The sequence below is a fragment of the Podarcis erhardii genome (assembly GCF_964252035.2).
Source record: "Podarcis erhardii genome assembly, chromosome: 16".
NCBI lineage: Eukaryota > Metazoa > Chordata > Lepidosauria > Squamata > Lacertidae > Podarcis > Podarcis erhardii.
In genome coordinates this window covers 6,542,992-6,570,020 of record NC_138514.1, presented here as the reverse complement: position 1 = coordinate 6,570,020, position 27,029 = coordinate 6,542,992, and the positions used below count along the sequence as shown (strand labels likewise).

Here is a 27,029-nt window from a genome sequence, read left to right as displayed (position 1 = left end):
GCCCAGCGCTGCCGCCCCAGCACCTGCCCGCTCCTCCCAAGGGGCCTCCTCTCCCTCCCGCCTCTTCGCAGCAGTCCTCGCGGGGGGGACAGGCTCGACTCTCCCCTCCCTCTTGCGCCCCGTCCTGCGCGCGATCCTGGCCAGGCTCCGGCTCCGGACCTCCTTGCTGGCGCCTGCTGCTCCCCCTGGTCGCCCAGCCCGACCCCTCCTCCCAAAGGAGCTGAGCCCCGAGGCTCTTCGGCGACTCTGGAGGCGGCGAGTGCGCCCCCCCAGATGTTGCGCCCGGTGCGGCCGGCACCCCTTGCAACCCCACGCTACGCCACTGTCCTTCGGTGAACATAGCAAGTTTTGAGCCTGGGGAATTCATACCCACTCACAGATCTAAACTTGTGTCAGTAAAAGGCTCAGAAAATTGCCCAGATGGGTAGGATAGCAGGGGCAGGGGGAATTGTACACCTAGAAAACTTGAACACATTTCTGTCTCCAAACGACTATACTCCTTTGCAGTGTGTCTAATCCTGCCAATAAATTTACAAGCTTCCTAACTCAGGGCACAGACCACCCAATTAGGTTTTAAAATATAGTATATCTTAAATTACCTTTATATCGGCTTCATTTTGGTTATCAAAAGGGTTCAAGGATACCTTTGTGATTCGGAGGTCCGCAGTGCTGCTCTCATCTGAGCTATGACCTCTTCTGTGACCCTCATTTGTGGAGGGTTCTGAAAAGAAAGAAATCAGCATCAGAATAGTGAGAGCACAAGTCCCAATACAGTACTACTGAAAATCCTTCTTGGTGTTACTGGAGGAGATTTGGTTTAGTTGCTTGTTATCTGCACTACCTGTTCTCTTATGAGATTTGGTGGAAGGTGGATAAAGCAGGTTATCTTCATTTGTGGAGGGTTCGGAAAAGAAAGAAATCAGCATCAGAATAGTGAGAGCCCAAGTCCCAATACTACTGAAAATACTAATACCTAATCCAGCCCTAGATCAACTGATGGCTCTTAACAACAGCAGTCCACTGAGGTTGGGGACCACTGAGACCCACCTGCACCCTACTCATTTACAACTATTAAGCACAATCATGAAGACACTTCTGTTTCTTCACAGCTTCCAAGCACTGCCTTTAAATAATACAAGAAGTCCAGCTTTAAGCATTATAAAGAAAAAGTTGTAAAAAATGGCACATTTTACTACTTAGCACACTTTGTAAATTACACAACTGTTAAAACATTTGAGAATAAGGTCTTGACCTTTGATTTTTTTCTTTTCTTTCTCATTTGACTCTTCCTCACTGTCAGCCGGGGAGTGACTAATGCTCGGAACAATAGCTGAAGCTGTGTCTGGCAATCCATTGCCTCGTTTCCCCTTTAGCTTGTCTTTCAGCTTGCCAAATGGTGTCCGTGACTTATCTTTCATGGACAGATCAAACATGCTGGCTGTCATGTTGCTCCTCATGAATTGGATATCCACCTCAATCTCATCTCTCTCTTTTTCCTTCTTTCCTGGTTTGGAGTGAAGCTTGTACCATCTGTACAAATAAAGAACAGCAAAGGTTCAGCATCAGGGGCTTAAATATTTCCTACCCACCCTTTCCCCACAAGGTCTCAGGGTGTGTTACGTATAAAATAGTTAATTTTCAGTTCAAGCTAAACAGAGTCAGGTTCTCTGTGTAAGCAAAATGCCAGGTAGGTGTGTAGACTGATATTAGTGGCATTTAGCCAGCAATTTCAATTTCATCTTTTCTGTCACAGGACCTCAAAGCCAGATAAAATGTGTCATGTGTCACATATTTACAGACTTTGTCTAGAGCTTCATGGTTCTCTGTTAAATCCTTGGAAGTGTGGTTCAATAAAGGGGATTACAATCATGTAATAATTATAAGCACCCTCACAAAACAAGTGTTTCTCCAGAATTGCTTTCTGGGGCCTCCCCCAGAGGATCAATGAGAACCATGCCAAGAAAGGGTTAATTTTGTTCTGTAAATTTATCCATTGTTTAGGGCAATGGGTTCCCCCAAATATTCATATAATTTTGCAGCAAGACACAGGAAAGGCTCTGCTACTAAGCCGAGTCCCATGATCGCTTAACAGCTCCACCTAACCTGTGCTGTTATGCTCTGGTATCATGCAACATCAGCAAGCCTTACTAGTTCATGAGTTATGGTATAAGAGCTCCACAGCATGACCTTGTCCATTTCAGGTTATGCCATGAAGGCATCTGCATAAAAGGTATCAACAGTCAGAGGACCTCTGTAGAAGAGACTGTTTCTGCACTAAAGCCCAAGAAGCATGCCATCTTAGTGTGTCCAACCTTCTTACTCCCTGAAAGGCACCACATGAACCAAGACAAATTCTGCCGAACAGTCTTGAACGGAGCTGGATACAGGAGAGGATACAGAGCTAGAAAGAGAGAAAAGGAGAAAGTCATGACCAGGAAAGCATGCTATTTCTCCCAAAATATGGAATTTTCCGACAATATTTTCAGGAAATTGCATGCCTTAAAAGCAAACATATCAAAACAGGAAAGGAAACAAAAGAGAAGAACTAGAGGAGGGAAAGCACTAGAACACAAGTGAGCGATGTTCTATATTCACATTTTAAAAGCTCATCATTTGGCCCAATTTCCTAAAACAGCGGATAGCATGGTGAAACTATTTCTAGGCAAACTACAGGAAGTTATTGCATGGCTAAAAGATAACCCTTAAAAAACAAAACAAAAAGCACATACAGTACTACCACATCAGCGAAAAGGCCTGTCAGAAATAATCTCATTGACATCTAATTCTTTCAGTACAGGGAAGTGTTTCTGTTTTATACATAAGCATCCAGTCTTGAGATCTGGCAACAGTTTCATCCACATTTCAGATCTCCCTGCCTTCAGACGAAAAAATATTAACTGGTCTGAATTGCATCTTTGCATTGTCTGTCCACATGTTAAGGGTGCGGTGTTGATTAGTGAGCTACCTCTTAATTGATAGATTCCGACATAAACCTTGAAGCCCCAATTTTCATCTGTAAAACTAATAAAGTGCTTCAACTCTGACTTGTGCTGTTTAGTCTGACAATACTGTAAAGTGTTATGAACAAGACATTTGTTTCTAACATACTTTGAATACTTATCATGGCTGTATAAAGCAGTCAAGACTGCCAAAGTAAACTTGGTAAGCCTGCTGGACTTGTTACGTTAAATATTTGAGTATGAGAGCTGCCATTATTCACAGTAAGACAATTTTAAAAGAGTTCTTTACAAACACTGTTTTTGTAATACACTGTGACTTACAGTTTTAAAAACTAGGATGTTTAGCTCAGTCTAAAAATATGTTTGCCAAACAGAAGGGTATTATGCATTCTTACAAATTGTTGCTTTTTGTACTCTTAACACAGATAGCCAAGAATCATGGTGCACAAACACATTTTAATGGCAGGGTTTGTTCTACAATAGCTATGGAAGCAGGCATCGGTGGAAAATTACTATAGCACATTACTTATTTTATCAGTATTTATATTTGAATCTATTGCTCTTCAGATGTGAAACTCAAATATCATTGCTGGCCAATAGAGCTACGTCCCCAACAGCTCACCTGACAGTACTAGATAAATTGCTTGAACAGCACAATGTGGCTTAAAAGCTACCTAGGAACCTGGATTGAATATTGCTTTTGCAATGAACTTACAAAGTGGTTATATTACACAAATCAGGATGGGAATAATACTAATCTGCATTACAGGCTTGTTTGTAAAGCCTTTCCTTCTCCAAGATAACCATGCCCAGCTTTTTCAACTGTTCCTCATAGGACGTGGTTTCCAGACTCCTCACCATCTTTGGAATATGCTGTAGTTCAGGGGTGCAGAACCTCCAGCTCACAGACCAAACGTGACCCACCAGTCCCAGTTGCCCATGAGGCCATTCTGGAGAAGCCACGCTCACCTGCCCAATAAGGGTTGCCATTAAAGTCGGCTCCCATTCAACCATCGCTCCTACTGTCCAAGCTGCAGCTCAGTGAAGGCTTGCAAAGGGCTTTGAAAGCAATTCCGTGAAGCTCCTTTGGATCTCTGACATAAGAGAAGGAAAGAAGCAATGCAGGGAGGCTTACAAGGCATAACACTGCCAAAGCCCCTTGCACTCTGGAACCCCAACCTGGAACCCTACACAATTTATGTTGGGAGGTAGTCAAGACAACCCATTTGCCAACATTTTGATGTCACAATGGCAGAATGTGATTTACATGCTGGTTGCCCCACCCACATGTCAAAGTTTTTGGCCCCCCACAGCAAGAAAGATTCCTGCTCTAGTTTGTCTATCTCCTCCTTAAAATGCAGCAACTGGAACTGGACAAAGTAATGAACCCGACTAATCCTACACTGACCACAACACTCTGGCGCATTTCCTCTCTCCCTTTGAAGTTAAAGCATATTCTTATCCGCATTCCTTCAGAAGTCCTGCTATGACTCCCTAAATAAAGAAGGAGCGAACATCAGATGCAACAGGTCATATTTAGGAGGCCTCTCTGGGCAGCGCCTGGCACCAGCCCCCTCCCTCCCTCCACGCATGTGACCTGCGCCCCGGCAGGTAGACTGCCCCTGGCAGCAGGAGCTCCACCAAGGCCCCTCGCTTGCTCGTCCGCTCGCTCTCTCCTCACCGTGTGCATGTAGGGACAAAAATTAAGCAGCTCCATTAATCAGAGTATCTGATTAATGTATCTGAAGGCTATTGCTTGCAAGCCTGTCTGAATCACTTGCAGCTTCGAGGTCACAGGCACGCTTGAGCCATGCTAAACATCTCCTTTTCTTCTGGCGTCCGGATATACTGCTCTATCTCACTGTCTAAAATGGGCTCGTCCCCAGTGATAGCAGAATCTTCAAGGCTTAGCTCAGGAGTTCGTAGCCTCTTTGCGGGGTTCAAGACGCAGGGTGGGAGCAAAGGTTTCCGCTTGCTGAACTTCTGCTTCTCTCCTGAGAGGGAGGCCTCTTCTACTGTTGCAGCGCTCTCCTCTATTAGCTGCAGTGGCGCAGCTGCTGAGTTTTCTAGGTCACGGTCTTCCGTAGTATCCACGATGCGGAAGGCAGCCTGTAGAAGCACACGGCGGTGCCGCAGAAGGTCACCGATGTGCTTTGCCACGCTCCGACGGTCCACTTTCAGCACTCGCAACCAGCCCAGCTGAGAAGCCATTTGCAGGAGGATGTTATGCAGCTCCTTCAGTCTCTGGTGGGCTGGCCGGGGAGCCTCCATACCAGCAAGCTTACAGAACTGAGAAAGGGTGCAAGTGAGGCGATCGACAGGCCGGAGAGACTGCCAAGCCAGGAAGGCTGCTGCGGTCACTATGGGGGTGGGGTGCCGGCCGGTCACCAGCCACGTGTCGCTGGCAAGTTCCGCCATCTGAATAGTCCTTGCCACCAGCTGCTCCTTTTCTTCCACAAACTTAGTCGGGACGCTGGGTGAATTCTGGAAAATCTTGAAGCTGGAAAGATGAAAATCAAACAAGCCATTTAGATACAGACTGCCTTGGGTTGGGAGATGTGGCAGGATGGAGAAGACAAAGAGATGAAAGAGGGACATGAGCAAAATAAAGCATCCTGCGAAAGGGCAAAGGGCAGAAGGCCCTGCATTTTCCAAGGATACCAAAAAGGCAAGCTGAGCAGCTTGAATCAAAAAGGCAAGCATCTTCCATTAACCAGCACTATATGGACAGCGCTGAATTTATACTCTTCCTAACTTGTGCTCAACAAAATTCTGTTTGTTGGCTTCTTGCCCTTAATAATAATAGGAAGGATTTCCAAGCAATTCCGGGATTGGTAGCAGGAGCAGAATTCACAATTCTGAGAATTATTTGTTTAAAAAAGGAAGTTTGCTGCCCCTGTGGCTAAAGAGAAAAGCCTGGAACTGCTTGAAGTGCCTCAGATGAAATCTCAGAAATCAGGGAGTTGGAGTATACATGCACATATGAAAATACCCATTTCTTCCATGATGGAAGCACACAGCACACACAGGGTTCCTAGGAAGTCTGACATCCAAGCACTGACCACATCCATCCCTGCTGAACTTTAAGAAGCTTGCTGTTTCATCGGCCTTCCAATCAATATACCACACAGTCCGTATGATACTTGTAAATTCTGTCTCTGAACGATGGAAACTGCACACCAACTTTGAGAAGTATTGTCAAGGAAAGGGCACAAGAACTTCAACATACCTGTTGAGGTGGGTTTTCACCATATCCATCAAGCTGAGAGTAGGCACATCCAGTGCCAGTTCCTTCAGGAAGCGTAGATAGGTCTTGGCAAACAACTCCTTGTCTCCATAGAGCAGCAGGCAGACTGTGCCCATGGTCAGGGGCCAGTTGTGCTGGCGGCAGGTCACAAAGACGCAACAGCCCACAAGCATCTCCTTCTTCTCCAAGCTGACTAAACTGAAGCAGGGACGTTTGATTGCCTGCTGGTAATAGGACACGGCTGTATCTTCAAACAGAGAAGGAAGGCGCAGAACTTTGCAGAGATCCCGAACACGTTTGACTCCTGTGGGGGAAAATACCACAGCAGTACTTAAGAAATGTTTCCACATACACATTTATCAGTGACAAATCTAACCGCAGGGTAGGTCTTTGCCTGTATGAAGCTGCCCATATACTAAGATAATCTGTGGAGGCTCTGTTTCCCATGCTCCCACTTTCAGAGGTTAGACGGGTGGCAATCATGGAAAACATATTTTCAATTGTGGTAGTGTAACTGGAGTGTCCAAACCAAGCCTATTATGGAGAACTTTTTAAAATGAAAGTCTTTGGGGGCTCTAATTGAGAATGGCTGCTAGTATTGCTGTTTCAACTTCATAGTTGATTTTAATTTGGCTTTTAGGTATGTATTGATTTATATTTTTTTGCAGCTGTACACACAATTATAATGGCCATTTAATAGTAATGGAAACAGACTGGTCCATGGTTAACCAGTCTGTCAATGATTCAGCTGAGATTTGATCAGGCAATCAAACTGAACTCTGGACTCTATGCACCTCTAAAACTCTAAAATAGGTTGTTTTGATGTTGGTCCCACAGCAAATAGGTAAGACTGTTTTAAAAATGCAACTTTCTCTTTGCTTTTAGAAAGTGAAACAATGCAGCTCTTGTGGATGACAGGCACATTAATTTCCACAAAGCATCAGAAGAGTAGTGCAGAATACGTACCTCGCTGTACACAACGGCTCGTTTGCTCATTCTGACCAGTACTCCGTGAATATGTGACTTCTATGAGATAAAAACACAGATATCAGCCAAACTTTGGTCCAAGCTCTCAAACATGCACCCATTTTTAAACTGTTGAATGGTGTAGGGCCTGTCTATATTTGAGAACTGCTTGCAAGTCGTATCTCAAATCCTATGTCTTTGTAAGATACAAAGAGTTTTCAGCTATTTTGCTATTCTTAGCCACACCTTGTAAATGTTCTTCATCAGCATATGTGGTTGTGAGAAGCCCTTCAGTCACAATGAAGCCACAGTCTGTGCACACCAGCTGGTTCTGAGCATAATGAGAGTCCTCTACAATTTCCAAGGAGCCACAGTCTGGACACTTCTTTTGGCTCGACATCTTAGCAGCCTGAAAGCATAAATCAGGTCCACAGTTGGTCACTGATATTTTGGTATTATTTAATTAGAAGAAGAAGAAGAGGAGGAGGAGGAGGAGTTTGGATTTGATTTCCCGCCTTTCACTCCCTTTAAGGAGTCTCAAAGTAGCTAATATTCTCCTTTCCCTTCCTCCACCACAACAAACACTCTGTGAGGTGAGTGGGGCTGAGAGACTTCAAAGAAGTGTGACTGGCCCAAGGTCACCCAGCAGCTGCAGGTGGAGGAGCGGAGACGCGAACCCGGTTCCCCAGATTACGAGACTACCGCTCTTAACCACTACACCACACTGGCTCTCCATGTATTACATTTACCGTATATCCCACCTGTCCTTTGAAGAGCTCAAGGTGGTATAATGGTTCTCTCGCCACCCAATTTTTATTCTCACAACAACTCTGTGAAATTAGTTGGTTGTATTACTACTACTGGGACGCAGATGACGCTGTGGGTTAAACCACATAGCCTAGGACTTGCCGATCAGAAGGTCGGCTGTTCGAATCCCCATGACGGGGTGAGCTCCCGTTGCTGGGTCCCTGATCCTGCCCACCTAGCAGTTCGAAAGCATGTCAAAGTGCAAGTAGATAAATAGGTACCGCTCCAGCAGCAAGGTAAACGGCGTTTCTGTGAACTGCTCTGGTTCGCCAGAAGTGGCTCAGTCATGCTGGCCACATGACCCGGAAGCTGCGCGCCGGCTCCCTCGGCCAATAAAGCAAGATGAGCACCACAACCCCAGAGTCGGTCACAACTGGACCTAATGGTCAGGGGTCCCTTTACCTTTATTACTACTACTACTATTAATAGAGTTTATATACCATCCTATACCCAGGGCTTTCAGGACGGTTCAAAGAATAGCATCAACCTAACCAGTTGGAATTACCCACAGAATTGTTGATTTTTTTTTTATCATTTACTAAGTATTAAAGTATATCAAATTCTATTCGAAAACCACAGTCACTGCCGGGATGTTAGAAGACATAATAGGACAAAAAGTATGGAGAAGACAGAAAAACAAAGTCTTTGTATTTCCCTCAAAATCAAGGTGTTTCCTAGCTTGAAGGCCTACCATACTCTCACATTTGAAAAGTATCATCATAAAATCAGTCTGAGGATTCTACAATACAGCATTACATTTCTGAAAAGAGCTACAAAGACTACCAGAGATTTGTGGGGGCTCTGTCTTCAGTTCTGATATGTAGAATGCAGCTTTGATTAGGAGGGGAAGGAAACGCTCTCAAAGTACTCAGCTCAAATTACATAGGGCCTGATCCTGTCTTGTCATTGGAAACTACTGTATTTTAAGACTGTTGGTGGGGGTGGGGTGTCACAGTTTGTCCAAAACTGGAGGGAGCCAGGATGTGGGGCTTGCAGTTTTTCTCTCGCATTTGAAGCATCACCAGCATTTCCATTAGAGTTTGGTGCTAAGAAAACACCTAACACCACAAACACTTTTCTGGTGGCCTGGATTAGGGTGTTTCAAGAGTGCTATGTCAAAATACTGTCATGTTCTGGATAGAACAATCAGACCGATCATTTAGCACTTTGATAATAGCTTCAGTGCTGTGCAGTTCCGCATGCTGTGGTTGTGAAACTGGCACCACATTTCCCAGACCTGATAAAATAATCCTAGCAGCAAAATGCTTCCACTTTGGGGGAACTGATGTTTATTAACAGTCAAACAGCTAAAACCTAAACCATTTGGTAAACCTAAAACATGGGTAAACAACAATTCTTCCAACAGCAAGTGGAACCTGAAAGTTTTACTGTGTGGTTGCAATTGCACAACTGTGCTATATGGGACCTGTGGCATCTCCAAGAGAAGTATTACAAGACCCTCTCTTCCCTTCCTAGCCTAACTTGCACAAGCCCTCAACCTTCAGCAACCCTCATAGGAAGGAATGGAGGACTATAGAAACTTACATATGCACACACCATATACAGTTATGAGCCATGCACTGCACACAAGGGAATGTAATGCTACGTTATTATGAACAAAATATGGATGAGCAAAACTCAAACCAGCAGATGGCGGCCTTACTTTACACTTGGTGCTCTCCCTAAAAGTTGCTACATCACATTTCTATAAATTTGTCCATTGGACAAAGGTGTTAACCAGCTTAAATCTGATTTTTGTTGCAGCAGGGGACCCCAAAATTCCAAAATACATCAAATTCAAAAACGTTCTCATTTAAGCAATGCTTGAAATCTTGGAGGGCAGGGGGACAAGGGACAAGATTTTTTGAGGTTATAGGTGGAGAGGCAGTTTTGCACCAGTCCTGGCCTCTTCTGATAAACAGAAACACAATTATGCGAGCAACAGCAAAAAAGCAATGTGTTGTATCCAACATTAGACCTACTGAGAGTAGGCCCATTGAAACGAATCAATATGACATACGGTATTCCCAGCATAGCTGTCAACTTTCACATTTGAAAATAAGGGATCAGCAGCCTCGAAAATAAGGGATCAGCAGCCAAAATAAGGGATCAGCAGCCTCACCTGTCCCAGGCACTCCTGTCTTCCACTGCTTCCCACAGTTTGGTCAAACTCATGATGGTAGCTTCGAGAACACTGTCCAACCATCTCGTCCTCATGGTTCAATGTTACTAGTGAGCAAAGCTACCCAGTCAGGATTTGAATCTTGGTCCTAACTTTTGGTTTGTGTTTTTTTAAAAAAAAAATATTTATTGAGGTTTTGCAAAGACATAAATTTACCAAATACAAAAAAAATATGAAAAGAAAAAGATAGGAAAAAAGAAAACATACAAAAATACATACAAAAGAAAAAATAAAAATACAAAATACAAAATACAAAAAACAGATAAAAAAAGAATTAAAAACAAATCCATTTTTTATAACTTAAAACTCCTTAACTTGTTTCCTTGACCTCCTCACACCTCCCCTTTTTGTATTCCCATTTACATAATCAAATCAGCAAATCCTTACCCACTTTCATTTATCTTAACTCTATATCTTAACATATTATAACTCTATATTTTCATCCATTATCAATTCATTTTTGCATATTCTTATTAACTTTGTTGCTAATGCCACTTATTTTCAATCCAACATCATTTTAGCATTCATTAATTTTACAATGTTTCTGCAGATAGTCTTTAAATTTCTTCCAATCTTCTTCCACCAACTCCAGGTCTCGGATTCTGCCAGTCATTTCCGCCAATTCACCTTCATCTGCCACTCTTCCAGGGTGGGTAAATCTTGTGTCTTCCAATACTTTGCAATAAGTATTCTTGCTGCTGTTGTTGCATACATAAAGAAAGTTCTATCCTTCTTTGGCACCAATTGGCCGACTATGCCCAGGAGAAAGGCCTCTGGTTTCTTCAGAAAGGTATATTTAAATACCTTTTTCATTTCATTATAGATCATCTCCCAGAAAGCCTTAATCTTTGGGCACGTCCACCAAAGGTGAAAGAATGTACCTTCATTTTCTTTACATTTCCAACATTTATTATCGGGCAAATGATAGATTTTTGCAAGCTTGACTGGTGTCATGTACCACCTGTATATCATTTTCATAATATTCTCTCTTAAGGCATTACATGCCGTAAATTTCATACCGGTGGTCCACAACTGTTCCCAGTCAGCAAACATAATGTTATGACCAATGTCTTGTGCCCATTTAATCATAGCAGATTTAACCGTTTCATCCTGCGTATTCCATTTTAACAGCAAGTTATACATTCTTGACAGTATCTTAGTTTGGGGATCTAACAGTTCTGTTTCCAATTTTGATTTTTCCACCTGGAAGCCAATTTTTTTGTCCGAATTGTAGGCCTCTCTTATTTGATAATAATGAAGCCGGTCTCGCTCTTTATCTTTTAATTTCTCAAAACTCTGCAATTTCAATTTGTCTCCTTCTTGTTCCAATATTTCCCAATATTTCGGCCATTTGGCCTCCATATTGAGCTTTTTTTGAGCCTTCGCTTCCATTGGTGACAACCACCTTGAGGTCTTGGTCCTAACTTTTGGGGTTAAGTTTCTATTTAGCTGTCCCATTAATACTGACAAACCGTATCTCCCATTCATCTCTCAGATCCCCTTGTAAATCTAAAGTACTGACATCCTGCGTAAAAAAATTCCCTAAGTTAATTACACATTGTGTGAAGGTAAGTGTGTGAAGCTACAGCATTCCTACTATCAGCTTCAGTGACACATTCTCTCTCTCTCTCTCTCTCTCTCTCTCTCACACACACACACACACACACAGTAGAGCACCTCCGGCCCAAAGGCAGAAAGCCCAGCCAGCAGCCAAACGAAGCCTCAAGCGGTGGTTCACACAGCGCAGCAACCCAGCAAAGGGATACAGCAGCAAGGAAAACCACACCGTCACCTCTCCGCTGGGAAGCGCTGAAGCAAAGGTGAGTCCCCAGGACTTCCGGAGGCGGCGCGAAACGGCAATGGCGGTCCTCTTCTGTCTCTGAAGAGGGGCTCCGCGGAAAAGGGTCGCTAGCTGCGGCATAGCGGCGACCCATCAAGAAAAACCACGGGCAGGGTGAGCCCGTGGCCGTGGGACTCGGCGGGCACCAGAAGCCCCCCCAGAAACGGAGAAGGAACCCCGTAAGGGGCTCCGGAACGTAGAAGGGGGAGCGGTGCTGTGAGTTCATCGCTCTTTCTGCGGAAGCGAAGCCGCGCGGCTGCTGCCGATGAGCGCCGACCTTTCTTCTTGAAACATTGGATTACAAGCAACACACCCGTGAGTAAGGGGTATTAAAATTCCGGGACTAAATTGTTAAATTCGGCTGAAAACGGGAGATGAGAAACAGGAAGTCCGTCTTCCGATTTTGCTTACAAGATCAAAGCAAAGACTCTGAGAAGCGGGAAGCGCTTTAAAAGAGACTGTAAAAAGTTGGGACTACCGTGTATTTGTTGACTTTGCTTTTAAGGGAAAAAGTGGAAATTCTTTTAAATTTGTTGGATTTGCAATTGGAACTTTCCTCTCATTTATGGATTATAAGGATTAAAAAAGGACTAAAGGAACCAAGCCGTCGGGCTGTCGGGCGTAAGAGAACTGTCAAACTGCGGAAACTGTTACTAGAATTTAAACTGCTACATTGGAACATTGTTGCTTGAACACTGTTGCTGGCACCTTTCTTGAAACTTTGTGATTAAAAAAAAAGAGAGAGAGCTCTGGAGAACCTTCCTTTTGTATTGGAACTATAAGGATTCAGTATTGGGATTACAGGAACTTTTAATGGTGGAAAAAGTTCTTTCTTTCTTCTGAACTTCTGAGGCATTCCCCCTAGAGGATTGCGGAGTTATAGAGGCCTGGGAACTACATTTTATTTTGACTTTCTGTTGTTCAATTGTTTTTACTCTGAACTTGTCTTTCCCATGGAATAATAGACAATTTGACCTTGAACAGAGGCAGGTGTGGAATGAGTGGCTCAGGGAGAACAAGAGCAGCTAAAGCGAAAGCAAAACAAACTGTACAACTTGTTCAAACAACTTTGACTCATCAACGTAGATCATCGGTCCCAGCTGTGCTGGAAGCACAGAGGGGGGAAGTTGAACAGCCTGCAGCAGAAGATATGGCAACAGGAGGATCTGAAGGAGTTTTGAAACAAATTTTGGAGCAACTGGCAATTTTAAATCAAAAGGTGGATAACCAATCAACAAAAATTGACCAAGCTACATCCTCGATTAGCAAATTAACTGATCAGGTTTCCCAGCATACTCAGGCAATTGAAAATCTGCAAGGAGCAACGGCTGAAAACCACAAATTAGCTGAGGAAGCCAATCAAAAAGCAGAGCAAGCTAACAAGAAGGTTGATGAGATCAAGGGAGAAGTGAAGCCTTTGCAAAAACAGATAGGTGAACAACAAGCCTACCTGTCAATGGTTGAATTGAAAAATCGGGAGAATAATCTCAGGCTGAGAGCTATTCCAGAACTTGAACAAGAAGACTTGAGTGGTTATTTGACATCTGAATTTTCTAAGTTCTGGGGCATAGAAGAAGATAAGGACTTTAAAATTGTAACTGCATTCAGACTGGGTAGATTGGTAAAGAAAGACAAGTCCAGAGATTGTTTGATTATTCTGAGATCAAGGGAAGAAAGAGACAAGATACTAGGCCTGCATTTTAGAAAATCTCTTGAGATACAAGGCAAAAAGGCTGAAATTTACAGAGATATACCGAAACAGTTATTGGACCTTAGAGCCACCTATATAGAACTGACTAAATTGTTGAGATACAACGCAATTCCTTATAGGTGGGAGTTCCCACAAGGACTATCTTTTACCTACAAAGGAAAGAAAGTTAGAATTAAAACAACAGAAGACCAGCAAAAGTTCCTGCACGACCACGGGGAAGACCTTCAAAAAGGAGCAACAGCATCTTGGCCACCACCACTACCTGGACCAACGCTTCCACCTCTGGGATCAGAGGAAAAAGAAGATACCCCATTGTAGGATCAACGAATTAATCCAGGATGTCTCTGCAGCTACTTAGTTGGAATATAAATGGTGGAAATTCCCCGGAAAAAAGAAGAAAAGTATTTCACATTTTGAAAAAGGAACAATTGGACATTATTTGTTTGCAAGAAACTCATGTGACTAGGCTCCATAGAAAGGTGTTAATTAATAAAAGATTAGGCCAGGAATTTATTTCATCGGACAGAGTTAAGAAAAGAGGAGTGGTGATATATGCAAAGGAGAGCCTGTCACCGAAATTTTTATTCAAAGATGAACAAGGAAGAATTTTGGCGATTGAAATTCAGACACAAGGAGAAAAATTTTTGATATTAGGAATATACGCACCAAACGATGGGAAATCAGAATTTTTTAAGAAGCTGCATGAGACTATGCTGGACTATTTGGACTATACCAACATCATTATGATGGGAGATATGAACGGGGTTGTATCTACAAACATGGACAAGTCACAAAATCAAAACATAACAAAAGACGGCAGGCTACCTAAAACCTTTTTTGAACTAACTGACAATATGGATTTGATTGACATATGGAGGACAAAGAACCCCTTAGGTAAAGAAGGAACCTTTTTTTCTGAGGCTCACCTGTCATGGACACGAATCGACCAAATATGGACAACTAGAGGACTGGCACCTAAGACTAGAAAAGTGGAAATCTGCCCAAGAACCTGCTCCGACCATAATGCCTTGAAAGTGGAATTGAGACTCAATTTAATCGGTTCTTTTAGATGGAAAATGAATGACACCTTATTAAGAGATCAGGAGATTGTGAAGAAGGCCCAAAAAACTCTAAAAGACTATTTTGAGATAAATTTAAATACCACGGTGGAAAAAAGAACAATCTGGGACGCAAGTAAAGCAGTTATGAGAGGGTTTCTGATACAACAAAATACGATTAAGAAAAGACTCTGGAATGAAAAGAAGGATAAGATATTGGAGAAAATAAGAGAAGGAGAGAAAAAATTAAGATCTAGGCCAAAGTCGAAGGAGGTGCTGAGAGAAGTGAAATTTTATCAAGCACAATATTCAAAATTGATAAATCAAGAGGTTGAATGGAAAATTAAACAAATGAAGCAAAGATCATTTGAATCAGCAAATAAATGTGGGAAACTGCTAGCATGGCAGTTAAAAAAGAGACAAAAATTAAATACAGTTACAAACCTAGAGATTGAAGGGGGAATTGTTCAGAAACCAGAAGAAATTAGAAAGTGTTTCCAGAGATACTTTAAAGAACTTTATGCACAGGGGCCACAGAAAGAGTTTGAGGTGGATCAATTTTTAAAAATTAATGGATTACCAAAACTACCTCAGGAAATGAGAACAATCCTGAACTGCAAAATAACACAACAGGAAATTGAAGGTGCCATCCAGAATTTGCAATTAGGCAAATCTCCAGGCCCTGATGGACTCACCTCCAAATATTATAAGACTTTGAAAGATTATTTGATACAACCTTTGATGGAGGTTTGTAACCAGATCATGGAGGGGAAGAAGGCACCGGAAACGTGGAAAGAAGCTTTCATCACATTGATACCCAAATCAGAGACTGAAAAGACTCAACTTAAGAACTACCGTCCCATCTCACTCCTAAATGTGGATTATAAAATTTTTGCGGATATTCTGGCAAGTAGGTTTAAAAAAGTACTTAATGGAGTGATTCACAAGGACCAGGCGGGCTTTCTCCCTGGCAGGCATTTGTTTGACAACACCAGAAACATCATTGACATCTTGGAACTTTTACAAACAAATATCAATACGAGAGCGGTGTTAATTTTTATTGATGCGGAGAAAGCCTTTGACAACATATCCTGGATGTTTATGAAGAAAAACTTGGAAGGGATGGGAGTGGGACGGGCGTTTGAAAATGGAATAGAAGCAATTTATTCAGAGCAAAAAGCTAAACTGATAGTGAACAATGTGGTGACAGAGGAGTTTAAAATTGAAAAAGGGACACGACAGGGGTGCCCCTTATCCCCCCTTTTATTCATTTCAGTCCTGGAGGTGCTTTTGAACATGATTAGGGAGGACCGGTTGGTACAAGGAATCCAGGTCGGAGTGAAACAATATAAACTGAAAGCATTTGCAGATGATTTGGTTTTAACATTACAGGAGCCAGTATCTAGTACAAAAAGAGTTTTAGAACTGATTTATGAATTTGGTCGGGTGGCAGGATTTAAGTTGAACAAGCAAAAAACTAAGGTTTTGGCTAAAAATTTGACACCTACAGAAACAGAGGAGTTTCAGAAAGAGACAGAACTAAATGTGGTTAAAAAAGTGAAATACCTAGGGGTTCATTTGACCTCCAAAAATTTGAATTTGTTTAAAGATAACTATGAAAAATGTTGGTCGGAAATCAAAAGAGATTTGGAAATTTGGTCAAGATTGAAACTTTCCTTGTTGGGTCGAATTGCAGCTATAAAAATGAATGTATTGCCGAAAATGTTATTTCTGTTCCAGGCCCTACAGATCGTGGACAAAGTGGAATGTTTTGGAAAGTGGCAGAAGGATATTTCTAAGTTTGTCTGGCAGGGCAAAAAGCCCCGAATAAAGTTTAAAATATTAACTGATTCGAAAGAAAGAGGGGGGTTTGCCCTGCCGGACTTGAGGTTGTATTATGAATCTGCAGCCTTCTGCTGGTTGAAAGATTGGTTTTTGTTGGAGAACACTGATGTCCTGGATCTGGAAGGGTTTGACAATGCTTTTGGTTGGCATGCATATTTGTGGTACGACAAGGTTAAAGTTCACAGATTGTTTAAAAACCATATTGTCAGAAGAGCAATATTTATGGTCTGGACAAAATACAAAGACTTATTAGAGGGTAAGACCCCGAGGTGGCTATCACCGGTGGAGGCTAAGGCCCGAAAAAGACTTAATATGGAGGCCTACTGGCCGAAATATTGGGAAATAATTGAAAAAACTGGAGACAATTGGAGGTTGCAGAGCTTGGAAAAATTAAAAAATAAGGTGCGAGATTGGCTACATTATGCTCAAATTCAAGAGGTTTTTAAAATGGACAAAAAGGTTGGGTTCCAGGTGGAAAAATCGAAACTAGAGACGCAATTGCTAGAACCAAAAACTAAGATACTTTCGAGAATGTATAACTTGCTGCTTAAATGGAATACACAGGATGAGACAGTTAAATCTGCCATGATAAAATGGGCACAGGATATTGGGCATAACATCATGTTTGAGGACTGGGAAAGGTTATGGAACACCGGAACGAAATTCACGGCATGCAATGCCTTGAAGGAAAACATTATGAAAATGGTATACCGGTGGTACATGACCCCAGTCAAGCTTGCTAAGATATATCACCTGTCTGACAATAAATGCTGGAAATGTAAGGAGGCGGAAGGGACATTCTTTCACCTCTGGTGGACTTGTCCAAAAGTGAAGGCCTTCTGGGAGGTGATTTACAATGAGTTAAAAAAGGTATTTAGGTATACCTTTCCCAAGAAACCGGAGGCCTTTCTTCTGGGCATTGTGGACCAGAAAGTGTTAAAGAAGGATAGAAATCTCTTTATGTACGCTACCACAGCAGCAAGAATTCTTATCGCAAAGTATTGGAAGACACAAGATTTACCCACGCTGGAGGAATGGCAGACGCAGTTGATGGACTATATGGAACTGGCTGAAATGACTGGCAGAATCCGAGACTTGGGAGAAGAAACAATGGAAGAGGACTGGAAAAAATTTAAGGACTATTTGCAAAAACATTATAAGCTGTATGAATGTTAAGAAAATGCACGATTTAGGAAACTCTAGCTTCAGCAACTTGATTAGGTGAAATGAAAACTAAGGTACAAGAAATAAGAGGTGGAATTATGAAATAACTTTATTATGTTTAATTTAAATACATAAGAATTGGGACATAACAGTGTGAATCTAGAAACATGATAAATCGAAAGATACAGTAAGTTATGAAACAAGGTAACAAATTGCTGATGTTTGTACTACAAAGAATGCAGGGTTTGGAGGATGTGGGGAAGTCCAGTAGGTTTGTTAAAAAATATTAAGGAAAGTTGGACTCTTTATACTTTCTCCTTTTTTTCTGTTTTCTTTCTTTTTTCTTTATTCTGTATATCTTTGACTATAAGAAAAGAAACTTAATAAAAATATTATTAAAAAAAACAACAAAGGTGAGTCCCCAGGCAACGCGGCTGATTTGATCGGCACAAGACATGCAAGCTCCACCTGCCAGTCGTTCTCAGACTCCTTACTGGTGAGCAAGGCAGTTGAGGAGCCTCCCTGGCCGGCAGGGAGGGAGAGGAGCTGCTTCCTTGGAAACCCGGGAAATTTACAGGATATCAACAATCCGGGACAGCAGCGGGAAACGGCGCTGGAATAAGGGAGTTTCTCGCCAAATAAGGGAAGGTTGACAGCTATGGTTCCCAGTGCTGTTTTTCTAGAAAATGAGGTGCTGGAACTCACCATGAACTCCTCCCTTGTTCTCTTATAATGCAATGGTGCTCACCTGAGAGGTGCCGGAACTGAGTTCCTGTGAGTTCTGGCTAAAAAAACTCCTCTGCATCTTCCTATAGAGAGGAGGACAGATCAGGTGAGTTGTGTAGCTGCTGTCCAAGTATTAACTGGTGCTGGGCAAATTCAAGGCCTCTGCACTCCCTTGTGGTTCATTATCTTTAATCCATGCTTGGAACGTACAACCTTCAAATAGAGGATTGTACTCTCTAATGCAGCACACAGGGCTACCCTAGTCTGCTTAGTTTTGATGCCACAATTATGGAATGCCCCACAGCAGGGCAAAGGTCTCTTCAGTTCAATTTCTACTCACCTCACCAGGCAATGGAAGTATCTGCCAAGCCATTCAGGGAAAGGTAAACATTATGCGTTTTGACAGGGGTGGAGACCATGTTGACAGTTATTATATAATTATGTCGTCAGCACAAAGCACTTGGTTTCTGAATCATTAAAGAGATGTCCTAAACCTGGTATTCCCGCAGGTATAGTAGATCAGTGTTTCCCAACCTTGTGCCTCCAGCTGTTTTTGGACTACAATTCCCATCATCCCTTGCCACTGGTCTTGCTAGTCAGGGATGATGGGAGTTGTAGTTCAAAAACAGCTGGAGGCACAAGGTTGGGAAACACTGTAGTAGATGACAGGCTGGAAAATAATTGGAATGAAGCCACCATGTGATCATTGACGTCGTGATTTCATCCTAGGGTATGAATGTATTTCCTTCAAAATATGAAACTAGTGTGGGTTCTAGACCAGAGATGGCTCCCCCATGTGTTGGAGTAGGACTCCCACCATCCCTGACCATTCACCACGGTGGCAGATGGGAGTAAACATACCAACAACATTCGGAAGGTCCCCCACCTCAATCTAGACTCTGTGAATTAAGGATGCTACGTAGCAGACTGGCAGTATTGTAATAGACACAGGTTTGAGCCACAGATGCCTCTCTTGGCCCCCAATTTGGGCATTGGGATCATAGCTGAGATCTCATTTGAAGCATTTAACATACCATGCTTCCCCTGCCTTTCCATCTCAGTGCTGCTGCATCAGGTGATTCAGTCTTTTCCTGATCTATTAAGTTTGAATCACAGTCTTGATCCCAATTGGTTCCGGCACATTCCTGCTTCACAGCACAGGGAAGTGAGTGGTTGCACAAGACATGCAAGCTCCACGCGCCAGACGTACGCAGACTCCCTGAATGGCTTGGCAATGGAAGTATCTGCCAAGCCATTCAGGGAAAGGTAAACATTATGCTGCTGTCAGATAGATGTTGAATGTAGTGGACCATTTTTGAATCATGCTGCACCTTGAGCGCACCTAGCCCCAATGAGGACAAGCAATTGGAAGTTTAGGTCTTTATTGGTGAAACATTTGATCCCATCAGGTCCTAAGGTACAAGGGATCTATGCTAGGATTGACATATGTCCTCTTTAGGGGGTTCTACATGGCCATCCAGGGCAGGGGGGGATTTTACATTTTAAACCCAAAGTCCTGGATTTTGGGTTTAAAAAAAGAAGTGCATGGGCAGCTCTGGCTCTGGTGTGAGGAATGCCTGCTTCTTAAAACCCGTAACGCTTCATGTACAAACAGCTCTCACAATAGAAGTTCCAGTTGCATATGAAGCCCTTTTTCTTTCACACTTTGGAATTACCATGATGAAATCCAGTCCTTGTACAGCAGAGAATCGTTTCTATCAGTATGGACCTAGGAACCATTCTGATATAGTGTGCAATAATGTGAATTATACATACAGCATTCTTCACTTAAAGGTTGTGAAGATACGCAAAGAAACACAAGTGTTCTCACAAGTTTAAATAACTTTATTTTTAACATTACACAAGGATGAAGGTCTTCGTAAAAAAAAAAAAAAATACCCAATGGGATTAAGTAACAAGAGTAACAAGGTAGAATATATACATTCAGATCCTTCAACATTAAGCACTGAGCAAATGTTTGCACAAGGGGAAACATCCCTCACAATGTACCACACTTTCCACAAAATTCAGCATTTCGATGTCAGGATTGCGTAAGTCACAGATACTCATTAGAAGGCACAGATTGCAAGGTATCCTTGCTGTGTATTGCCCAAATCTCATCAAAATGTATACAACTGAGCAGACCTCTATATGAAGAATGGTCAGCTGATTTGGGCCCAGTGACAATACTCCCTCTTGCATGTGGCACACTGTGCTACCAGCTGCAGCCCTGTGGTCCCTGGAAATTTTAGGTCAGGTTATAAACTAGAAGATTGTCACAATCTGCTGGAAGCTGGTCCTGTACTATCTCTATTAAAACGCTCAACACTATTTGTTACTAGATCCATTCCTACTGAATATGAATTAAACACAAATGTCCACTGTACTTTGGGACCATATAACCATCAGGAATAAACATTTTCTAGTACATAGTAAAACTATATTTCAATAAAATACTTGTTCCCAAAAGCATGTGCCTGTGTGCCTATGGCTCCAGCAGGAGCAAAGAGACATGAAGCCTCTTAAAATAAAGTTTTTAAAAAGCAATTTGGTTCATTTAAATGAGATATACAAGCTTAAAAAGGATGCCCAAGTATATAAATGCTGGTTTTACACGCAAGAAGTTTGCCTTTGCAGACTTTATGCTCCAGCTATTATGGAGCCACAGATATGTGAAAACACCACAGGCCCTGAAGATTTTAGATATGGTAGACAACATTTCCTCCCCTTTCAATCAAGTCTCCAGTTGTTTTAGTCTGCAGCAGATATCATATTGCAGTAATTCTGACTATTCACATCTTCCAGCAATTTATGCAGCAGCATAAACAGAATCTTTTGTAACTGAGGAAAGTGTCGTCTGACTTCAGAAACTGTTCATACAGATAGAGAAACTGGAACCAAAACAGACACAGCGAAGCATGCACACATACAGCTTTGTGCTAAGCCTCTCTTATAGGGTTGAGAAACATGTGGTCATCCAGATACCTTTGGGCTCCCAATGGCCATCCGTGAGGAGGATGGGAGTCGAGTCCAAGCACACTGGGAGGGCCAGATTCCCTATGCCTGCCCTACTTATTCCTCCTAGTTGGTTTGAGCTACCAACTTATTCACATGAGCTTGAGCTCGAAGAATGTTAGGGGCTTCTTCCATAACTCTGACAAGCAAGTTATCAATGTAGTCTTCCAACTCCCGCACCTGCTGATCTCGCTTTGCAATCACATCTTTCTGCTTCAAGACCAGCTGGATTAGCTCGCTGTGTGTCAGCTGGCCATAAGCGTAGGCGGGATCTGAAGGATCATATTTCTTTAGGAAGGAAGAATGAACAGGTTAAAGTCATTTTGATATCGAGCACTGTTGTAAGGGTGGCGTCAAAGGATCAGAAGGAAGGTATAGAAACCTTTGGTTTCAGGGATTACTGGGGAATCCCAGGAATGATTTCAGAGCAAAGAGGTAATCTGTCTAAGCATCTTAAAAGCTACTGAAGATTCACAAAAAACTAGAATTTCAGGATTTGCCAGTAAGTACTTTTATGGCATGCAGACAAATGTGCATACAAGGTTTCTGTACGCCTGCCTTCAACTATTTCTTCCCAGTAATAAACATGGAAAAGTGAAGATAAGACCCTCCTCATAACATGCGAAAAATACTAAATAAATACAAAGCAGCAGCAGTAGTGGTTGTTTCAGTTAAGTGATAATAATTCAGGTTCTGTGCTCAAACACCAAACAGATCATTTGCAATATTAGTTGGAGGCACTAAATCACTAAACCTTGCTTATCTGAAAACAAAAATCCCTTTCAGGCCAATGTCCTTCGGTGAACATAGCAAGTTTTGAGCCTGGGGAATTCATACCCACTCACAGATCTAAACTTGTGTCAGTAAAAGGCTCAGAAAATTGCCCAGATGGGTAGGATAGCAGGGGCAGGGGGAATTGTACACCTAGAAAACTTGAACACATTTCTGTCTCCAAACGACTATACTCCTTTGCAGTGTGTCTAATCCTGCCAATAAATTTACAAGCTTCCTAACTCAGGGCACAGACCACCCAATTAGGTTTTAAAATATCGTATATCTTAAATTACCTTTATATCGGCTTCATTTTGGTTATCAAAAGGGTTCGAGGATACCTTTGTGATTCGGAGGTCCGCAGTGCTGCTCTCATCTGAGCTATGACCTCTTCTGTGACCCTCATTTGTGGAGGGTTCTGAAAAGAAAGAAATCAGCATCAGAATAGTGAGAGCACAAGTCCCAATACTACTGAAAATACTAATACCTAATCCAGCCCTAGATCAACTGATGGCTCTTAACAACAGCAGTCCACTGAGGTTGGGGACCACTGAGACCCACCTGCACCCTACTCATTTACAACTATTAAGCACAATCATGAAGACACTTCTGTTTCTTCACAGCTTCCAAGCACTGCCTTTAAATAATACAAGAAGTCCAGCTTTAACCATTATAAAGAAAAAGTTGTAAAAAATGGCACATTTTACTACTTAGCACACTTTGTAAATTACACAACTGTTAAAACATTTGAGAATAAGGTCTTGACCTTTGATTTTTTTCTTTCCTTTCTCATTTGACTCTTCCTCACTGTCAGCCGGGGAGTGACTAATGCTCGGAACAATAGCTGAAGCTGTGTCTGGCAATCCATTGCCTCGTTTCCCCTTTAGCTTGTCTTTCAGCTTGCCAAATGGTGTCCGTGACTTATCTTTCATGGACAGATCAAACATGCTGGCTGTCATGTTGCTCCTCATGAATTGGATATCCACCTCAATCTCATCTCTCTCTTTTTCCTTCTTTCCTGGTTTGGAGTGAAGCTTGTACCATCTGTACAAATAAAGAACACCAAAGGTTCAGCATCAGGGGCTTAAATATTTCCTACCCACCCTTTCCCCACAAGGTCTCAGGGTGTGTTACGTATAAAATAGTTAATTTTCAGTTCAAGCTAAACAGAGTCAGGTTCTCTGTGTAAGCAAAATGCCAGGTAGGTGTGTAGACTGATATTAGTGGCATTTAGCCAGCAATTTCAATTTCATCTTTTCTGTCACAGGACCTCAAAGCCAGATAAAATGTGTCATGTGTCACATATTTACAGACTTTGTCTAGAGCTTCATGGTTCTCTGTTAAATCCTTGGAAGTGTGGTTCAATAAAGGGGATTACAATCATGTAATAATTATAAGCACCCTCACAAAACAAGTGTTTCTCCAGAATTGCTTTCTGGGGCCTCCCCCAGAGGATCAATGAGAACCATGCCAAGAAAGCGTTAATTTTGTTCTGTAAATTTATCCATTGTTTAGGGCAATGGGTTCCCCCAAATATTCATATAATTTTGCAGCAAGACACAGGAAAGGCTCTGCTACTAAGCCGAGTCCATGATCGCTTAACAGCTCCACCTAACCTGTGCTGTTATGCTCTGGTATCATGCAACATCAGCAAGCCTTACTAGTTCATGAGTTATGGTATAAGAGCTCCACAGCATGACCTTGTCCATTTCAGGTTATGCCATGAAGGCATCTGCATAAAAGGTATCAACAGTCAGAGGACCTCTGTAGAATAGACTGTTTCTGCACTAAAGCCCAAGAAGCATGCCATCTTAGTGTGTCCAACCTTCTTACTCCCTGAAAGGCACCACAGGAACCAAGACAAATTCTGCCGAACAGTCTTGAACGGAGCTGGATACAGGAGAGGATACAGAGCTAGAAAGAGAGAAAAGGAGAAAGTCATTACCAGGAAAGCATGCTATTTCTCCCAAAATATGGAATTTTCCGACAGTATTTTCAGGAAATTGCATGCCTTAAAAGCATACATATCAAAACAGGAAAGGAAACAAAAGAGAAGAACTAGAGGAGGGAAAGCACTAGAACACAAGTGAGCGATGTTCTATATTCACATTTTAAAAGCTCATCATTTGGCCCAATTTCCTAAAACAGCGGATAGCATGGTGAAACTATTTCTAGGCAAACTACAGGAAGTTATTGCATGGCTAAAAGATTACCCTTAAAAAACAAAACAAAAAGCACATACAGTACTACCACATCAGCGAAAAGGCCTGTCAGAAATAATCTCACTGACATCTAATTCTTTCAGTACAGGGAAGTGTTTCTGTTTTATACATAAGCATCCAGTCTTGAGATCTGGCAACAGTTTCATCCACATTTCAGATCTCCCTGCCTTCAGACGAAAAAATATTAACTGGTCTGAATTGCATCTTTGCATTGTCTGTCCACATGTTAAGGGTGCGGTGTTGATTAGTGAGCTACCTCTTAATTGATAGATTCCGACATAAACCTTGAAGCCCCAATTTTCATCTGTAAAACTAATAAAGTGCTTCAACTCTGACTTGTGCTGTTTAGTCTAACAATACAGTGGTGCCCCGCAAGACGAACGCCTCGCAAGACGGAAAACCCGCTAGACGAAAGGGTTTTCCGTTTTAGAGGCGCTTCGCAAAACGAATTTCCCTATGGGCTTGCTTCGCAAGACGAAAATGTCTTGCGAGTTCCTGCGGGTTTTTCCCCCCTTTCCCCTCCTTTTTCTAAGCAGCTAAGCCGCTTATCAGCTGATCCGCTAAGCTGATAAGCCGCTATAAGCCGCTAAAAGCCGCTAAACCGCTAATAGCGCTAATCCGCTAAGCTGTCAATGGGCTTGCTTCGCAAGACGAAAAAACCGCTAGACGAAGAGACTCGCGGAACGGATTCTTTTCGTCTTGCGAGGCACCACTGTACTTATCATGGCTGTATAAAGCAGTCAAGACTGCCAAAGTAAACTTGGTAAGCCTGCTGGACTTGTTACGTTAAATATTTGAGTATGAGAGCTGCCATTATTCACAGTAAGACAATTTTAAAAGAGTTCTTTACAAACACTGTTTTTGTAATACACTGTGACTTACAGTTTTAAAAACTAGGATGTTTAGCTCAGTCTAAAAATATGTTTGCCAAACAGAAGGGTATTATGCATTCTTACAAATTGTTGCTTTTTGTACTCTTAACACAGATAGCCAAGAATCATGGTGCACAAACACATTTTAATGGCAGGGTTTGTTCTACAATAGCTATGGAAGCAGGCATCGGTGAAAAATTACTATAGCACATTACTTATTTTATCAGTATTTATATTTGAATCTATTGCTCTTCAGATGTGAAACTCAAATATCATTGCTGGCCAATAGAGCTACGTCCCCAACAGCTCACCTGACAGTACTAGATAAATTGCTTGAACAGCACAATGTGGCTTAAAAGCTACCTAGGAACCTGGATTGAATATTGCTTTTGCAATGAACTTACAAAGTGGTTATATTACACAAATCAGGATGGGAATAATACTAATCTGCATTACAGGCTTGTTTGTAAAGCCTTTCCTTCTCCAAGATAACCATGCCCAGCTTTTTCAACTCTTCCTCATAGGACGTGGTTTCCAGACTCCTCACCATCTTTGGAATATGCTGTAGTTCAGGGGTGCAGAACCTCCAGCTCACAGACCAAATGTGACCCACCAGTCCCAGTTGCCCATGAGGCCATTCTGGAGAAGCCACGCTCACCTGCCCAATAAGGGTTGCCATTAAAGTCGGCTCCCATTCAACCATGGCTCCTACTGTCCAAGCTGCAGCTCATTGAAGGCTTGCAAAGGGCTTTGAAAGCAATTCCGTGAAGCTCCTTTGGATCTCTGACATAAGAGAAGGAAAGAAGCAATGCAGGGAGGCTTACAAGGCATAACACTGCCAAAGCCCCTTGCACTCTGGAACCCCAACCTGGAACCCTACACAATTTATGTTGGGAGGTAGTCAAGACAACCCATTTGCCAACATTTTGATGTCACAATGGCAGAATGTGATTTACATGCTGGTTGCCCCACCCACATGTCAAAGTTTTTGGCCCCCCCACAGCAAGAAAGATTCCTGCTCTAGTTTGTCTATCTCCTCCTTAAAATGCAGCAACTGGAACTGGACAAAGTAATGAACCCGACTAATCCTACACTGACCACAACACTCTGGCGCATTTCCTCTCTCCCTTTGAAGTTAAAGCATAGCCTTATCCGCATTCCTTCAGAAGTCCTGCTATGACTCCCTAAATAAAGAAGGAGCAAACATCAGGTGCAACGGGTCATATTTAGGAGGCCTCTCTGGGCAGCGCCTGGCACCGGCCCCCTCCCTCCCTCCACGCATGCGACCTGCGCCCCGGCAGGTAGACTGCCCCTGGCAGCAGGAGCTCCACCAAGGCCCCTCGCTTGCTCGTCCGCTCGCTCTCTCCTCACCGTGTGCATGTAGGGACAAAAATTAAGCAGCTCCATTAATCAGTGTGACTGACTCACCACCTATCTTGTGACACGGGTATGATATTCAGGAACCACCATACCATGTTCTATAAAGAGATGCTTGCAAAGCCAAAACTTTTTCTTCTGGATCTAGGTTTAAAGCATGCATGTCGGAAACAACTTCCAATTAGATTTTCACACTTCTCTTCCACTCTCCCATGCCTAACTATGAGGACCATAAGTAGACCAGGCAAACACTCATTCAAGTCAAA

At 42.4% G+C, this 27,029-nt stretch overlaps 2 protein-coding genes and 1 long non-coding RNA gene across 3 annotated transcripts in view; all 3 read right to left on the bottom strand.

The window, feature by feature from the left end:
• LOC309331837 (uncharacterized protein) overlaps positions 1-27,029 on the bottom strand; it is a 52,975-nt gene that overhangs the window by 19,134 nt on the left and 6,812 nt on the right. Inside the window, 6 exon segments of the mRNA XM_081844343.1 lie at positions 4,770-5,460; positions 6,190-6,511; positions 7,174-7,233; positions 7,420-7,582; positions 18,275-18,319; positions 21,606-21,809. Coding sequence (XP_081700469.1) covers positions 4,770-5,460; positions 6,190-6,511; positions 7,174-7,233; positions 7,420-7,582; positions 18,275-18,319; positions 21,606-21,809 — 1,485 coding nt within the window.
• LOC309331273 (uncharacterized protein) lies at positions 625-4,404 on the bottom strand. The gene is made up of 4 exons (XM_081843406.1): positions 3,930-4,404; positions 2,313-2,401; positions 1,473-1,530; positions 625-721 (listed from the first exon to the last, which is right to left on the bottom strand). The coding sequence occupies exons 1-4, from the start codon at positions 3,972-3,974 to the stop codon at positions 635-637; spliced, it is 279 nt and encodes a 92-aa protein (XP_081699532.1). The 5' UTR covers positions 3,975-4,404; the 3' UTR covers positions 625-634.
• Positions 22,619-26,908, bottom strand: LOC309331312. Its single transcript, XR_014151809.1, has 3 exons — positions 26,815-26,908; positions 24,118-24,206; positions 22,619-23,336 (listed from the first exon to the last, which is right to left on the bottom strand). It is a non-coding gene; the product is annotated as an uncharacterized lncRNA (long non-coding RNA).